This window comes from Amblyomma americanum, chromosome 4 (assembly GCF_052857255.1).
Source record: "Amblyomma americanum isolate KBUSLIRL-KWMA chromosome 4, ASM5285725v1, whole genome shotgun sequence".
NCBI lineage: Eukaryota > Metazoa > Arthropoda > Arachnida > Ixodida > Ixodidae > Amblyomma > Amblyomma americanum.
In genome coordinates, this window is record NC_135500.1 from 82,514,274 (window position 1) to 82,531,982 (window position 17,709).

At 46.2% G+C, this 17,709-nt stretch overlaps 1 protein-coding gene across 1 annotated transcript in view; it reads left to right on the forward strand.

The window, feature by feature from the left end:
* The window catches only part of LOC144128090 (tyrosine-protein phosphatase non-receptor type 7-like), a 55,093-nt gene that overhangs the window by 18,801 nt on the left and 18,583 nt on the right, over window positions 1-17,709 (forward strand). Inside the window, exons 3-6 of the mRNA XM_077661164.1 lie at window positions 2,897-3,076; window positions 5,402-5,895; window positions 14,099-14,182; window positions 14,741-14,840. Coding sequence (XP_077517290.1) covers window positions 2,897-3,076; window positions 5,402-5,895; window positions 14,099-14,182; window positions 14,741-14,840 — 858 coding nt within the window. The remainder of the gene's footprint in view (window positions 1-2,896; window positions 3,077-5,401; window positions 5,896-14,098; window positions 14,183-14,740; window positions 14,841-17,709) is intronic.

The following is a 17,709-nucleotide window of genomic DNA, read 5'->3' on the forward strand; positions in this document are numbered from 1 at the left end:
AAGCCGTAGAACGCGAGCTCACCGGAGCAGTAGCCGGCATCGCTCTCTTCCAACCGGAGTGTCCCTGACCTGCCGGAGCCTCTGCTTCTCTGTTCTTCCCGCTGTGCCTCGCTCTCCCTCCCGCTTTTATAGCCTTGGCGTCAGTCCACGTAATCCTTGTCGTCATCCTCTTCTTCTTTTCTTCTCCACTAATCATCTCTTCCCACCTCACCGAATACTTCGTCTTCACCTTCTTTATTCTTCGGTTAATCCACGTCATTCTTATCGCCATCCTCGTCGTCTTCTTCAAACCTCTTTCGTTCATACTTTTATTTCAGACTCCCTATTATATGTGACATGGTGGCCAGAGGCCACACATGTGGAGGTTAAAGTCAAAATTCTATTCTTTCAGCTCCACAAGTGGGGTCTCCAGCCAGCAACTAATAATAGAGCTGTGGGCTTCGTTAGTGGGGCATGTGGTCCAGAGACTTTTGTCCCTGACTGCACTCAGTAGTGGTTTTGGTGGATGAATTTATTGGAGTCAGGCAAGCTTGGTACTAAGGAAAGGCTGGGTTCATTGATAATGTGGCTTTCGGCAAGAAGCCTTAACTGAAAGTTGGTTTGTATGGAACAGTTTTGTTCATGCTCAGAACGGCTTTTAGTCATTGCTGTGGGTGCATATAGCAACATGTTTTGCTAAGGGTAAACATAAGGGCCCTATCACTGATAACCAAGGCCAGCTGATAAGCTTTGGTTATCATTTCCTTTGTCACAGAGGCATGTGTACTGCTGCCAAGACATTTTACGCAGCAGTGACCTTTGCATTATCTAATCTGGAAGCTGTGGACTTTGTTGATGGAAGTGAGTGTGGGTTGTTCATTCTATTTTGAGTAGTGATAGTAATTTTGGCACTTTTTTCGTACATGCAATGTTTGCGTGCGTGCGTCATAAAATTGAAACAGATTGCTCACACAGGAAAACAATGAGACATGCTTGACTGTAATGTTCCTGTCTTGTTTCAGTTGCCTTTGCCTCATCTAACATCAGTGACGTACATTATAATTTTTACCTTTATCCTATAAGCCAGTACACCTCATTGAACCTTGGCAGGATGCTTTGGGACAGTGGTGGCCTAATCAGCTAGTCCTTTAGTTAGGCGCATAGCAAGGACTTGAGGAAAGCTGAGCGGTTGCTTATTCGATGAAAAATTCAACTCTGGAGCACAAGGCTGGCTTTCATTAAACTTTGGCCTGCAAACTGCACTCCAGTCCTCTTGGAACACTTTGTCTGAGTAAATTTAGAGCATCATCGCAGCATCTATCTGTGCTTTTGCAAAGTCTGTTTGCGGAGCACGAAGGTAGTGCATGGGGCTAAGATTTATTTTAACTCCGGGCACTGAAAAGGACGCCCGAGGCTTGGTAGTGCGGTGTTTATAACATAATTTAGCAACCATGCTGCACTCCTAAATGCCTTAACACATTCTGAAAGGAAGAGAGGGTAGAAAAAAATTGGAAAGGGCACCTAAGCTCTGCCTAAGGCTATGACGCGATAGCATTAATGAGTTAATGCCCATATATGCAGAATTGGTCATTCTCAGCTTTGCATTCATATGTCCCTGGGAATACACAAACCACTCTTGTCGCAGTGGTGCAGCAGTTAAGGGATGCGCCACTGCCCTGCGATGGCAGGTGCTGCCACCGGCGGGTCTTGTGTGGCCCAAGTTGCTCTTTCCGAGCAGGCTCTCACGATCAACCATTTATTTAACTGCCTCCTGCCAGTGTGGTTAATTTTCTCACAATCTGAAAAGTAGGTTGTGATGACCCCACAAGGTCACTTGACCTAGGTTGCTTCTTCGGGGTGGCTGCCTTGGCCACCTTATGCCACCCTATATATTGCTCACAACGCCAACGTCGGATTTTTTGGGTAACGAGGCCTTTAACGATATCGCATTAAAATGTCACCTTGCACTGACGCTTATGAATTAAATTCTCATTTTCAGTCTGTGCACATAATTTGTTTGGTATTGTTTTTTATGTTTTGTCACAAAGTAGCCTTCTGTGTAGAAGAAGTGGCTAGGAGCTATACCATACTGAATGAAAACTGCAGTGCTAGAAACACAAGGAAGGGGGAAAAAAAGGGACGACACGTGCTCCTGGTCTATGGTTATTGCAGTTTACTTCGTGAGAAACCAGCTTGCCCAAACAGCTGCCCTTTCAAGCTTGGTTTCATGGTTTTATGGTGTTTAACGTCCCAAAGTCACTGAGGCGACAAGCTGCCACACATAATTCGAAAAGTGTTAACTCAAAATCAGCCATTACATACTTAGCGTCCGACATGTAGGACACCCCTTTTTTGTGCAGTTACTCTAAATGTGTATTGTGTAAAAGCTTGCGCCTGCTAGCACAGGTTCAGGAGGGTTTAAACTTTTCTTGTGCAAGGGTTGTGTTGGTGTTTTATGCGTTCAGTTTTGTGCATTGTGTGCATTCAAAAGAACCGCCAGAGTTCTCTGGATGCCATTTTTGAAATTCAACCCCATCAACCACATTATAATTCTGCAAGAAAAACAATTTTGCACATTTTCGTAAGGAAACCACCAAGCATGATTTGAAATGTGATTTTAAAGTCTATGTCAAATGTTCGATGCTTTACCGCAAGTAACAGGTAGCAAGTTTGCCTAGTGTCCTACATTGCAGGACAGCTCAAAAGACAGTGTCGAGAAAAATATTTTCAAAGATAAAAGAATGATTCTGTATTGTGAAGTAAAATAAATATTTTATATTGAAAAACATTTAATTTGTTCAAATTCCTGAAGTGTCAGCATATACGAGTTGATGATGCATTTTTCTGTCACGACTGGTTTGGAGGAAGTGCTTATGCCAAGTTTGTTCTCACACTGGGGCTGTTGTGTGTGCGCCAGCCTGCAGCACTGCCAGACGATGGCTCGGATGGTGAGGTGGTGGCGGGGGCCCAGCGAGACATCCGGCCCACGCCCCCTTGGGACACTCCGGCTGGAGCCCACCCATCGGCTCGTACTGCCTGGCTGCTGGTGCTGGGACTGGCTGCTGTGTTGCTGCTCCTTTTTGCCGGACTCTGTCCTGTGAGTTAAGCCCTGGTTTCTGAGTAGGCGGGGGCCACGTTCAGGGACAATTAGTTCTAGTGCAGTGTTTCTTTTGGTGCAGGCTAAGTACCAGACCTGATGAGCTGTGTTGGCTGAAACCTTTCTTCGCGACATCGATTAGAATGGGCATTCATTGATTTCACTACGGTACCAAACTATGACGCCTGAGCTGTGGTCATTTTAGTGCCATGGCTCACGAGACATTGTGCTCAGACATCCGACTTTGTGTCAAAGTGCTCAGAGATAAGGGCGCTACCTTTGGGTGCAGTCGCACACCTCCCATCCATTCTAGGAGTAGCCGGCACTTTTCTGTTGGCTTGGCAGTGTATAGGAAGCCTTTCACACATTAGGGTCCATACAGACGTCTGAAAATAAGTTTCAAAGAGTGCATCTGACACTGAAGAAGCACTGCACTGGGGGATGTTCTGGGCGAACTGCTTCAGGATTGGTACGCAGGCATCGTGTGTTTCACCTGCGGCACATCACTTGCATTTGCCTGCAAAGTTCTGCTCCATCTGTGTTTCTAACATGGTCTCATGATGGAGCCAGTCTTAAAAGGCCAGTTTGGTTCAGCTGTGTGGCTGCAGTTAGATAGACGGCAGATTTTTCTGTTGGGGAAGATCACCTTTTTGTTTCTCCAGGACTAATTTGAGGGAATAAGCTGTATTCACTGGGTTCCTGCGGAATATGCTGTCATTTCATGTGTTGGCAATGGAGTATTGGTGTAGTTCCTAACTGTCGGTTTAACATTATGACCTGTTAGTTAGTTGTACCATAAGCACCGTTTGTACAGCCCGTTCTGTGCCGCTTGTTCAACAACAGTAAGAAACAGCACTTCAGATTTTTCTTTGTTATTCCTGGATTTAAATTGCTTTGCTCTCTCACATCTGTTTGCTGTTAATGTAACAGCAGCTTCTGAGCATGTGCTGATGCAGTCAAGCCCAATTTCTTGTAAATCATTGGAGCTGAAATGTACTATACTGCCTGTTTTCCCAGTAATGTGCAGCCCGTGAAAAAAAACTTCAGGCAGCACAAAAATTGAGCATTTGTGGCCTTCTAAGTTTCGTCTTCTCGCCTAGCTGGGGCATTGCTCCAGAACATGCCTTAATTATTAATTCTTATATTTGTGTTACCACTCTTTCCTTATGTTGTTGTTAATACTTTAAAAATGTTTTTTTTTTTTTTTTGTGGAGGTTACCGGCCTTGTGATGGGGCCTCTTGGCTTGGGCCTCCAAACAAAGATTGGTCCCCCCACCAAGGTGGGGCCTCTTGGTTGGGCCTTTCAGTGCTGCGCCTTCAGAAGAGCCTTAGAAGCAAAATGACCAGTTTCTGTCCTGCATTTATGTGCCTGGGTGAAAATGTTGTAATGCTATGGCACATTGCATGAGGTGCTGTCGTGTGAAGAGTGCAAGGAAAGAAACGCGCAAGAGGGGATTTGAAAGCAGCTGATGTAGTTCCTTCAGTCACTAATCTTCCAGTGGTTGTAGAATATTCAAATGTTTAGATTTTTATAAAGAACATTGCCAGATTGTACAGAAAAATTCTGCATCTTCCCCAGTGATTAATAATGCAATTTCTGTTGCGTCTTCACATGTCCATGTTGTGATTCAACATTGCTTTAAGGGTCTCAGTTATGCTTCCTTTGATTTATTCCTGTCATATGAAGTTGCTTTGTAAACACATTTTATGCACCGTAAAGCAGTCATGCTTGCTGTGGAAGAAGCAAGCCAAAACACGTACGTTGTAGCCATACCAGAGCTACTGTAAAACACGGAGGTGTCCAATTTAAAAATGATTTTCTGTGCTCATTTTTTGCGCCTGGGTTGGTCAATTTTATGACATGGTTATTGAGATTCCGACCCATTTCATTGCATCCGCATTTGTGTACATTGTGCTTAATATGCAAGAATTGTGTAGAAACAATGCCGGTGCGTGCACTCAGCCCCATAGCAGGCACACTGCCAAGAGGGGACCCAAAGGCTTCGTCCATCCTCTTGCAGAAAATTGCCTTGGGCACCCCTCGCAAAAAGAGAAAAGAGAAATCCTGGCTGCATGAGCATGCTTGCCAATCTCGTGCAGATTTCAGCATGAGTTTTAAGGCGAAAGGATTTCTTGGCTCATGACTGTGCACAGGAAACGTGTACAAGAAGTGCCCGCTTCACTTGAAAAATATAAATAAATCAATAAATAATAAATAAAAATAAAAAATGGAGGGAGAAACAGAGAACAGGGAAAGGCTTAAGCATTTCCGCTCATAAGCAGACAAGTGCAAATGAGTTTTTTGTCCCTTTGCTGTGGTTGCAGCTTCTTTGGTGGCTTCAACGTGGCAGTCGCGTCAAGTCTCCAGGGCTCTTCTTCCAACCATTGGAGCCCCTGCCATCGCATTGCTCACCAGCACTGGCACCGGAGCGGGTCATCTGCCAGCCGCTGCCCGAGCCAAACATTATTGCTGCCGAGCAGACGACAGTCGAGCAGGCAGTGCCGCCCTCTGCCGTTGAGCACACGGCTCCCATGCCTATCAGTGGCAGGTGGCCAACCTGTGAAGGCAGCACTGCTGAAATTGTGCCGGCAGCATCGTCGAGCGTGAACTGTGCAGGTGAGCTGGCTAGCTGTGCACCAGTGCTGCCATTGTGCCCAACGGAGACAGCTTCCAGTGCCCCTGCAACAACAACAGCGGCAGTGACGACAGCAGCAACTGCTGCACTGTGGAGCAACTCGTTGTCGGAGACGGACTCAGACCAGGGATTGAGCCCGACGCGCAGTCCACTGCGGCGCAAAACACGGCGTCTGCTGGAAAGGCAAGTATTTGAAGCACGATTTCTTTTAATTCTTACTTCACCTTGGTTTTTTTTCTTTCTGTTCTGAATGTCTTTGACTAATTAACACAAGTTGCCTGAGGCGTAGCACAGCGTGGCTGATTGGGCTGGTTGGTAATTCATGACAGCTAGAGCTAAAAAACACAGTGCAACTTTAGGACAGGGACGAAGAAAAGACTGACACCACAGCGCTGACTTCAAGCAGTTGATACTGCTGTCACACAGGCACTTGCTGTTCTGATCAAGTCCAAACCCAGTTGAAGTTTCCTCATACAAGGGTGCTACAGTAAAACCCGGTTATAACGAACAGCGTAATTCAATGCGATTTGTTCGTTATATGAAGTATTTCACTATAACCGAACCCGCTTTTAACGAACCTCAGTGCCAAATTTGTTATACACGATGTCCTGAATGGCAGAGTGAAAACGCACTAACGAAAGAAAAAATGGGTCTCTCACCATGAGTAAGCTACTCAAAGAAATTTATTGCAGAGGAATGCACACTTATTTGCAGTAGGCAGTGATTTTTGCCTGAACACTGCGTTTAGCCCCATCAGTGAGAATCGCATTTTCGACATGCGACATCATTTCCATGAACTCCAGTGCGCTTCCCTGTATTCCGGAGCAGTATCGGCGCAGTACATCAGTAGAAGCGAGGGCTTAGTGCAACATCAGGCGGGGGCGATCGTCTTCCTGCGGCGGCTCCTCGGTCTCCTCGCTGGGACCAGGCGCCAGCAAGTCGGCAACAATTTCAGAGTCCAACAGGCTCGCTGTCACTGCTACGTTGTCGTCAGCAGCCAAAAAATCCTCGAGGTCAACTTTTTTAGACACCGCATTCAGAACATCGGCAAGTTCTCCCCACAGCGTGGCAATGCCACTGTCGTCTTGCACAGCGTGCACTGCACTGGCAGCTTCTGCATCCTCTCGACACAGTCCAGCATGGTGGAAGCAGTTGCGGATTGTGGATTGCATCATGTCTTGCCAGACACGACTGATCATTTCTATTGCGGCCAGCAAATTAATCTTGAGTTCTTCGTAAACCCACAATTTCACCAACAGCCGCTCAACGGCGCGCTTTCTTATAGCCCAGCTTGAAAGCGCGGATGATCCCTTGATCGAGCGGCTGCAAAACAGCTGTCGCGTTGGGTGGCAGGAAACAAAGCTCGATGTTCTTGAGCGAGACGCCGCTGTGGTGTGCGGAACAGTTATCGAGGAGGAAACAAATTTTGCGCCCGCTCGTTGCAAGTTCCTCATCCCAGTCACGCAGCCAGGCCTCAAACAATGCCCTAGTCATCCAGGCCTTGTAGTTGGAGTTGTACGTGACTGGGAGCGAGGCGCACCCTCGCAGGCACATAGGAGATATGAACTTGCCAATGACAAGCGGTCGGAGCTTCGGTGATCCATCCATGTTTGTCGTGAGAAGAACGGTGACACGGGCCTTGTTCAATTTACCGCCATGACACTTCTCATTTTTTAGCGCCAAGGTTCTGCTCGGCAGCAGCTGCCAAAACAAGGCAGTCTCGTCAGTGTTAAAAATGTTGCACGGCTCGTATTTCTCTGTCATAGCACGCCACACTTCTTGCATCCACTTAGTGCTTTTTGCGTCCACTGCTTGGCTCTCACCTGCAACCACCTTTCCGGTGATGGAGTCACAGTCCTTAAAGTGCTGAAACCAACCACTGTCTGCCGTAAACCCCTCGACATCCAGGATGCAGGTGAAATCTTTTGCCTTCTTTTTGCAGCATGGGGCTAGAGACAGGCACATTTCACGCGCGAACGTCCAAGAACCACTGGTACAGCGCCTTCTATACTTTGTCGTAAGCCGGCTTGCGGAGGCGACAGCCGTCAGCGTTTGGGCTCTCCAGCGCATTGCCTCTGATGGCCGACTTGTTTTTCAAAACGGTGCTTAACATGCTCCTAGGAATCTTGAAATGCGTGGCAACATCAACCTTTTTTTTTTGCCGCATTGGGCGCGGCGAATTATCTCAAGTTTGGTGGCAGGCCACGCCGCTGCTTCGTCGTCATCTCGCAGGATGTAGTAGGTCGGAAAGTAAGTCAACAGCAACTTAGGGGCGTCCGGAATCGAGCAGCACGAATTGCAAATGCGAACAAAGAAAGCAGAGAAGACGCGGGAAGCGTCGCGGGGCCGCGCATGTGCAGTGGAGGGAGCCGCCCCCCCCCCCCCCCCCCTTGAAGCTACTGCAGAAAGAGTCTCCCCATTGCTCCTGCATTTCACGGAAGTGTGGCGCGGGGACAGGCAGCGTGGCGCCTGAAGACAACCTGGAAAGATCATGACCTGGAACCGGTGCAGTAGCGCGTTGGCGGTCGTTTGACGACCGATTGCACGCGCTATGAGTATTGCGGCCCGGCAATGGCTACCCAGAGATACTGGGTGCGGGCACAAAGGCACGTTGGCGGTCGTTTGGCGAGCGATCGCGCGAGCTGAGAGTTCGCTGTATCCAATGTGTAGTTCGTTATAAAAAATACATTTTACATGGATAATGATATCATAACTTCGAGTGCTCGATATAAGAAATAATTCACTCTATCCGAGTTCGTTATAATTGGGTTTGACTGTACATGTTCCTACTCGATGCTGACCAGCAAGTTGGCCTCTTAAACAACAGGTGGCGCTGCATGCCCACCTGGTTGTGTAAATGGAGGCTAACAAATACCGTAAAAACCGGAATATAGGTCGGACCGGAATATAGGTCGACCCCCTAACTAACCAATTCTAAAAATGAAAAAGATATTTTTCAATGGGAAAAGTACCGAAAGACATCCTTACTTTGAAACAAATGCGACTCGAGAGGTTGCACAATGGTGACAGTATTTAATTTCATTTAAATGCTGCTTGTATGTACACCCGGCAAATTTTTTAACAATATCGCGCACCAATCGGCCCGCGTGTTTGTTTCTGGCATAGGCAAGTACGGCGCCGTAGAGCAAAGCCCTCCTCTTCATGAATCGCCGCAACCAGGATAGCGAACCTTTGAATTGCGCCCTCGTGAGTCTAGAGGCACGCGCGATCTCTGCCGCTTTCACGCGGATGCATTCGGCAGTCACAGGCAGCGATCTTGCTCGCAGCTCAACGTTTCCTTCCTATTCTCGATACACTACGGTCTGCCCACGAAATGATGTTTTCTTCTGGTTGCTGCAAGTTGTAATACGCAGCTTCTGCCTCCGCCAGTACTGAATGCTCTTTTCGGATACTCCAAATTCGCGCTGTGCCGCCAGGTTCCCGTGAGCTTCCTCGTACTCAGTCGTGTTTTTCTTGAAGGCGACGGTAAATTGCCGTTAGCTTCCGCTTTGCATCTACTGAAACGCAAAATGGCGGCACTGCTGCTGATGGCGATGGTGATGGAGGCTGTTGACTTCAGCCACCTATTGTTGCAAGACTTCCGTATTTTTTCCGCCAATGACCGGTATATAAGACGGGGGTCGACTTTTCACCATGGTTTTTTGAAAAAAAGTTCGACCTATATTCCGGTTTTTACGGTAGGTTCGTAAGGCGGAAAAGTAAAAAAAAAACTATTCTGATAAAAAGATCCCGTGGTTTTGACATAGCTACAGGGGGTTTCATCACAAATGCACACCAGGCCCCATACCACTGGCCTGTGCATGTGAATGCTCTGTTTGTTCACCACCCAGGCATGTGAGCAGCATTGAGAGTGTGAACGCAGTTTTGGAAATAGAGTCAAACCTCGTTAATTCGGCACCCGTTATTTCGGAAAATTCGTCCTCTCTGCTCCGTCCCGTCAAAAATGTACATAAGTCAATGGCACCATGCACTCGTTAATCCGGAGTGAAATCGCACGCCCACCGGTTAATTTGGACTGAAGACATGCCAGGAACGGTGCTGAAATCAGTTTTCGAGACATGCATTGCTACTCTGATCAGCCACAAACCAGTGCTGGGCTGGAAACCACCCTCTATTCTGAACGAAGCCGAAAACATACAAGTGGCAACGCTGCTGCAGTAAAATCTGGTTTATTCGGCTCCTGTTGATTCAGAAATTCAGACCGCCACCGAAGTCCCGCCAACACCCATGCAAGTCTATGGCTTCCGAAGTTCGTTTATTTGCATGCCGCAGGGCTTACATCGGTCAATTCGGATAGGCCCCCGAAGGGGAGCCATGTCAAGATATGACACGCTCGACTGGCGACCGTCCAAATATTCGTCCATATGCCTGAATTGCATTCTACATTTTCTCCTGTGCCCCTCTGATCTGTGTGCAAAGGCAGGCGGTTTAATGATTGGCAGGTTCCCGTCAATACACCAAGAGAGAGTCCGGCCGCATAGCTTTGTTGAAGAAGCTTCAGCGCTACCGGTGTGAACACTGAAACAAGCCGCGGAGAACCTTAACGCTTTCGAGCAGTTCTGCTTTTGCCACTCCCGAGAGTGCGCACGAATTAAAACATTTGATAGAACTGCCAGAAATCGTTCTCACGCAGTTTACTTCATAAAAAGAGAGAACAATGGCCCAGGTTCCCACAGAATAAGTTTCGCTTTCACGCGAACGTTTTTTGGTAGTTTTGGGGGCCATTCGAACCTTATTTTCTACTCCCTTGAAGGTCAAATTAACGAGGTTTTACTGTGGTTTCACTGAATGAGATCAGATGTTTTAAAATTTCATAGCATTTTTTAATACCTTTCTGCACGTTTCATATGTGTTTTGCATTTACTGTATTTACTCGCGTAGTTTGTGCACCCCTAATTTATCACCTGGATTTATAAAAAAAACTTTTACTCTCATATTTTCTACTCCACTGTGGTTTCACTGAATGAGATCAGATGTTTTAAAATTTCATAGCATTTTTTAATACCTTTCTGCACGTTTCATATGTGTTTTGCATTTACTGTATTTACTCGCGTAGTTTGTGCACCCCTAATTTATCACCTGGATTTATAAAAAAAACTTTTACTCTCATATTTTCTACTCCCTGCTGCGCAAGCACTTTAGCATGCACGCGGGTGCATGCAGGGCAGCCTTCAGAAGATCGACGCAGCTGCGTCGCCACGTGTCATTGCAAAAGATGAGCGAATGGTGTCAAAAAAACATGTTGGTAATTCGTTTCACTTTTCATTACCGAAACAAATTTATAATTGTGCACCGTGGCTCACTCGCGCTGGCAGTCGCTTTCCTATACTAACGGTTGCAGCAGCTGTGTTCAGTAACCTCCGGAGCATGCATCGTGCCAAAATCAAAATATTGAGCCATTGGCTATTCTGTTTGCCGCTACTCAGCCAGGCCGCATGCGAGGGCTCCGTTTTATTGCCTTGTATCTCCGTTTGCCTCTGACTGTTGGCTTTGAGACTGTATCGCTTTGCGTTTATTGCTTTGAGCAGCACCCATGCCGTCATGCCATCACGAGGGGAACTACATAACGTGGGTCTGGGGCAGGGGATAGGGGATTTATATTTAGGGTAAATTTTCTTTTGGCCAGCATGTGGTGCAAGTTGAGAGGTACATAGCAATATATCATACACATTGTGTGTTATGACCTTTGTAAGGTTTTAGTATGTGCTTGCAAAATCTCTGCATAATTTGCGCACCCCCTTTTTGAAGCCTTATTTTAGGAAAAAAATGGCATACGATTACAATAGCCAGTAATGTGAAATTTGAGCACCGCTCTTCACGTATTTTCGGTCTCGCTCTGCTAATACCTGTCGGGTGACCTGTGACCTCTCAGGTGGCGTGACACACCACGCTGACGACTACGACACGGAACGTAAGAATGGGCGCCTAAGAGCTGTCCAAAGGTAGAGTTATTGAATGCCGCAGCTAAAAAAATATTGCCGAAAATTTGGTAACCAGGTGAAACCCTTGTGAGTAGACTTCATCGCACAAAGAGCAAAAAAGCTTGTGACGAGCACGTAGTTTTGGCATGCTGGGAGAACAGTGCAGGCTTAAGCAAGGGGAACACACATTGGCGGGCTGGCAGCAAAATTCAGACTAAAACTACGTGCCCAGGCCATTTTTTTACCTAACGACAGGTGCCTCCCCGGCATCGTCATGACTGCCATTATGCGCACATCAGAAGTTTTTTACTGAATCACTTTGCCTGCCGGTGACACCCTGATTTGGCTCACTTGGCCCCCTGCTCTCTGTTCAGGAACCTCTTGTGAATTTTTGCATGTGGACTGTCCTGCATATCATAGACGACCAAAACGAGTTGCTGGAGCGCTAGAAGAGTTGTGAAGGCGACAGTACAACTGGCATGGGCGTGGGCGACCAAGCCTAACAACATTCGAATGTGACCAGCCCGCACAATAAACGATGGAGAAAAAGGCGAAGATTTTACCATTGGACTGTTTTTCTGGCATTTTAAACGCAATCTTCTATAATTCGCCCAGATGTTATGGTTTTTCCTTGCTTGTGTTCATGCAAGTTACGCAGTATTTGATCAATGCCGAACATTCGGAAATTTTCTAACATTTTGGAATATCAATTTCTCAAATCAGATAGAAACCGAATAACAACCTTATTCAATTCGTGTTCGAAATTTCAAATATTCAACCCTGCCTGGAAGTGCTTTCACCACATTGCACGAAACTAGGAGCGTCCTACCACAGGTTGCATGCGCGAAACATTGTTTAGAACCAGCAGCCTAATTGTCATTGCAGACAGTGGAATGCTGCATCACATCGCTACATACATGCCTCCTTTTTATTCTGATTTGGAATCATTTGAAGCCTTGTTCTGTACAGTTTAGAACCAGACAAGCTGTTAATATAATAATGCGCCAAATCATTCAGACTTTTCTGCATCACCTCTATGAAGGGTTCATTAGGCCAATGTTAATTTATCATAAATATTGGTCGCTGCATAAACGGGGGTTGCATAAATGGTGATCCACTGTGGTCTGCAAAACTGAACAGAAAAATGCTGCTTCCGCCTAATGGCCACACCCCAAAATTGTGAAAAAAAAAAAAAGGTGTAGCTCCTGCATGAGGACATGCAGTGTAACCACTGTAACTTGCCAGTGCTCACCCATGGGGTTTTACTTTGAGGTTAACCAAAAGGCTTGAAATTAATTTGAGGACAGTGCAGTTAGGTATGGGAAAAAGAATTGACAGGTAACATGAAGAGCTGGAGAAAGAGCAGTGCAAATTAGCTAAGAAACTTGCATTGATTATGTCTTAATAGAAATTAAGAAAATAAGATTGGTTTGGGCAGGGCACTTAATACAGAACATAGATAACCAGTGTGGTCTCTGAGGGGGTAACAGTAGATTCCAAGGGAAGGGAAATGTAGTTATGTGGGTAGATAAGACAAGGAAATTTGCTGGGATAGTGTGGTCAAGGTTGGTACAAGGGAGGGATGATTGGAGAGCTGCAGCAGATGCAACCAGTCCTGATGATGATGACGAATTCCCCAGCTGTGTAGTTGCTGTGGCTCATGCAGAAGGTTCTGATAGCGTGTCCTTTCTGTCGGGAAGTCATGCCATAGCAGTTGGCGAGAGCTTTCAAGTTCATCACTGTCACCACTGGTGAAGCCAGACAAGATTTAGGCTTTCGTACCACTGCCTTTGTGGCAACAGTTTGTCACTGTAGAGGAGACAGATCGAGTAAGGCAAGCAGCCTTGGCTGCTTTCAGAACTGGGGAATGGTAGGCAAGTGCTCGAGGTCCGCAATTTCTGTCTGCAGAGTCACATATGAAAACTTGTAAATTGTCTGCAAACCTTATTTTTTCCCAAAAGCCCGAGCACCGGAGAATGCATTTCAGCCACGCATATACTCTGCTTAGCTTAAATGTGATGAATGTTCAAAGTACAGCCTGGGCTTTGAAATAACCAGTGTGGTCTAAAGTGTCGCCTTTTTAGTAGGTAATACAGAAAGAAACATACGGAGAGTGAGAAGCACTGAGTGGCCCAGAGACCCAGTCCTTTTCTGGAGATGCTGCAGAAAAACTCTCCCAGTTTCCGTCTCTCTTAGCCGACCAAACAGTTTTAGTGGGTGCTGTGAAACGGGGAGGGAGAACCAATCACAGCAACCTGTCATACACCATGTGCTTTCCTTGGGCTTGTATCAGGACATCAGCTTGGGGTCAGCATAATTTACTTGACGGGGGAAATTAATGGAAAACTGGAAATAAATGGTGGCCCTGATGATGAGCTCATTAGCAGGCCTGCATGTAGTTTACACATTGAGGATTGATTTTCCATATTATTGGATCATTTCAGGCGTGGCTCAAACGCTTCCCTAACACTGGATCTCAATAAGGCGACCCAGAATGGCCGCATCAGCCCCACCAGTGGCAAGGACAGGTGAGTTGTGCTAAGAAACGCTGCTCTCTTAGTATCTTTGGTTGACCTGAACAAGACGGGGCTAGGTGATGCTAAAAGTTTTCGCTAACACATTGTCTGATGTGTGCAGTCGAGTTGAATCATAAGTAATTAGGCATTATTTACCTACTCTCTCTTTGCACACCTCATGTAAGACCTCTCTAGTCTCTAGTGGTATTAAAGGTATTAATAAATAATAATTCAGGGGGGAATAGCCTCAAGTGTTCTGCTTCCAATGCCTAGATGTGGGCAAATTTTTGTACAGCTGCTTTTTTGTATGTAGTTTAGTTACCTTCTGACCGAGAAGGAGTCACTGCATTACATGTCCAATCTTGGAGCTGAAACAGAAAAACGTTCGTGTTTGAAATGAAAAGCAAAAATGCCTGCATACTGTGCAATGCCACTGCACATGAGAGACCATGCAGACGGTCAGCGTTAATTCGGCGCCATTCACTACGGTATCTCTCATTGCCCATGCGCATCTCCGGAACATTAGTAGACCCCACATAATGAACATGACTGATGCTTGGTTTCCACCAGGTGCCTGGACCCATACCTGCGGCGAGCAAGTCGACGCCTGACCCGCACCCAGCTGCGGGCCTGCCTCTCCAATGCGGCTGCCCTCCACTCAGAATTCTGGGTGCGTACCTGCCTGAGCAACCTTGAGTCCTGTCACTTAACTTCATTCTTTTTCTTCCCCTTTGGCACATTACGTGAGGGAGATTTTAGGTGGCCAAGGTTGAAAAGCAGCACGTACATTACCGTAAAAAGCTGCGTATAATACGAACCCGAATATAATACGAGGTGAAGTTTTAGACGTGAAATGGGGAAAAAAAGTTTTGCCCACGTATAATACGAGTGACGAAAGTTCAGAGAAGGCAGTTATTCAAATCGCATCTCGCAGTTCACTTAATCACTTTCATCTTCAGCAGCACTTTCTTCGGACATTTCTTAGTCCAAAAATCATCCCAAATGTACTCATCTTCCATGCCATCGAGGGCGCTCGAGATGCCACACTTCTTAAAACAACGATGCACAAGATCTTCTGGGATTGCTGCCCACGCGTCCACTATCCATTTGCACAATTTGGCTGACGAAGCCCGCTTCAGCGGCCAGGTTGGCATCACTGCAGGCTCACCTGAGCGCATCCACTCTGCATACCACCGCTTGACTGTGTCCTTGAAGGGTTTATTTATGCAAACATCGAGGGGCTTAAGTTGTGACAGGCACACGGCACACCACGACTCCCCGGCACACCCAACGGATCAACAACAAAGAAACGACATCGTGACGTCGTTTGTCAAGAGTAACGAAGCCAAGCCATAGCCACACGGCAGTAGCAAAGCCAAGCCATAGCCACGCCGCAATAACTAAACCAAAACTTCGAGCAACTGCGAAAATTTTTGTTCGGATCCGCAAATAGTATGAGGCGGAAATTTAGGACGCTAATTATGGGAAAAAAAACCTCATATTATATGGGTTTTTTTACGGTAATCTGAGTAACACATTCACAAAGTGTGCTTGGTACTAACAACTATGCTGCTAATGGTAGTGAAAACATGCAATTTTAGAGCAGTTCCAGTCTGCCCCAAAGGTGTGATTGTGTCTTGGTTCATTTTTCATCAGTGTACAGTGAGCTGATCTTATCTTGACATTTTCCAGGAATTACGATGCTGTTGCACGTAAGGCTGCGTATAAAAAATAAGTAGCACATAGGCAGTGTCATTCGGGTTGCATAATTACAGGTCAAGCTTACCAGTGCCAAGCTGGCTGCCAACATGTGCTGCAAGAAGCAAAGCAAATAGGAGGGTGGTTAAATAAAAGCTACAGTGAAGGTACTTGAAAGCTGTCTTTGGTTCGTGTCAGGACACAGTACCTGATACTGGGACTGAAACTTTAAATTAATTGGCACTAGGTAAGTTGTGCTGACTTCGTCACGGAGTTGGAACATTGGAATGGTTTCTTTAGCTAGAAAGAGGGAACGTGCATGCTTTTTCTTATTATTGATAGCAAGAACACAAAATCACATACAGGAGGTAATGTGCCTCACAACACAGTATGTTTGGCAGTAAATATAATAGTTAGCCAGTTTTTTTTTCAAATTTTTTAGTGTTCGTTGGTTCATTCATCTGTGCTTGTGGCATATAGTCACTTTGGTTCACATGCTTAAACAGTCAGTGTGGCACCTGGGGTCACATAATGATGGAAGTCACATTTGGAAATGTGCCTGGAACCATGGGCACCATCTGTGTGGTGTGATTTGCTACTGTATTCGTTTTCATTTTTTTTTAATCATTGGAGCATACCGTAAAAACCGGAATATAGGTCGAACTTTTTTTCAAAAAACCATGGTGAAAAGTCGACCCCCGTCTTATATACCGGTCATTGGCGGAAAAAATACGGAAGTCTTGCAACAATGGGTGGCTGAAGTCAACAGCCTCCATCACCATCGCCATCAGCAGCAGTGCCGCCATTTTGCGTTTCAGTAGATGCAAAGCGGAAGCTAACGGCAATTTACCGTCGCCTCCAAGAAAAACACGATTGAGTACGAGGAAGCTCACGGGAACCTGGCGGCACAGCGCGAATTTGGAGTATCCGAAAAGAGCATTCAGTACTGGCGGAGGCAGAAGCTGCGTATTACAACTTGCAGCAACCAGAAAAAAACATCATTTCGTGGGCAGACCGTAGTGTATCGAGAATAGGAAGGAAACGTTGCGCTGCGAGAAAGATCGCTGCCTGTGACTGCCGAATGCATCCGCGTGAAAGCGGCAGAGATCGCGCGTGCCTCTAGACTCACGAGGGCGCAATTCAAAGGCTCGCCATCCTGGTTGCGGCGATTCATGAAGAGGAGGGCTTTGCTCTACGGCGCCGTACTTGCCTGTGCCAGAAACAAACACGCGGGCCGATTGGTGCGCGATATTGTTAAAAAATTTGCCGGGTGTACATACAAGCAGCATTTAAATGAAATTAAATACTGTCACCATTGTGCAACCTCTCGAGTCGCATTTGTTTCAAAGTAAGGATGTCTTTCGGTACTTTTCCCATTGAAAAAAGATCTTTTTCATTTTTAGAATTGGTTAGTTAGGGGGTCGACCTATATTCCGGTCCGACCTATAGTCCGGTTTTTACGGTATTTCTTGCAAGTAATTGCGCAATTTCTGGCTGACTTTTTCTTATTCTGTTAAGGAAAAATTTTCCACTGTCATCCTGTCTTCACTCTTGGCTACATTTGTGCAATCACTGTAGTGGGGGGAGAAAGCAAAAATTAGCCACATCTTTGATTTTATGGCTGGTTGGAACTTCATGCATTTTTGATGGTATGGAGATAGTCACCAGAGTCAAACCTTATTAATTCGGAAATGCGGATAATTCGGCCTCCCTGCTCCCTCCCATCAAAAATGCACACAAGTCAATGACACCACATACTCGTTAATTTGGAGTGAAACTGCACGCGCACCAGTTAATTCAGACTAAAGACATGCCAGGAATGGTGCTCGAGTCAGTTTTCG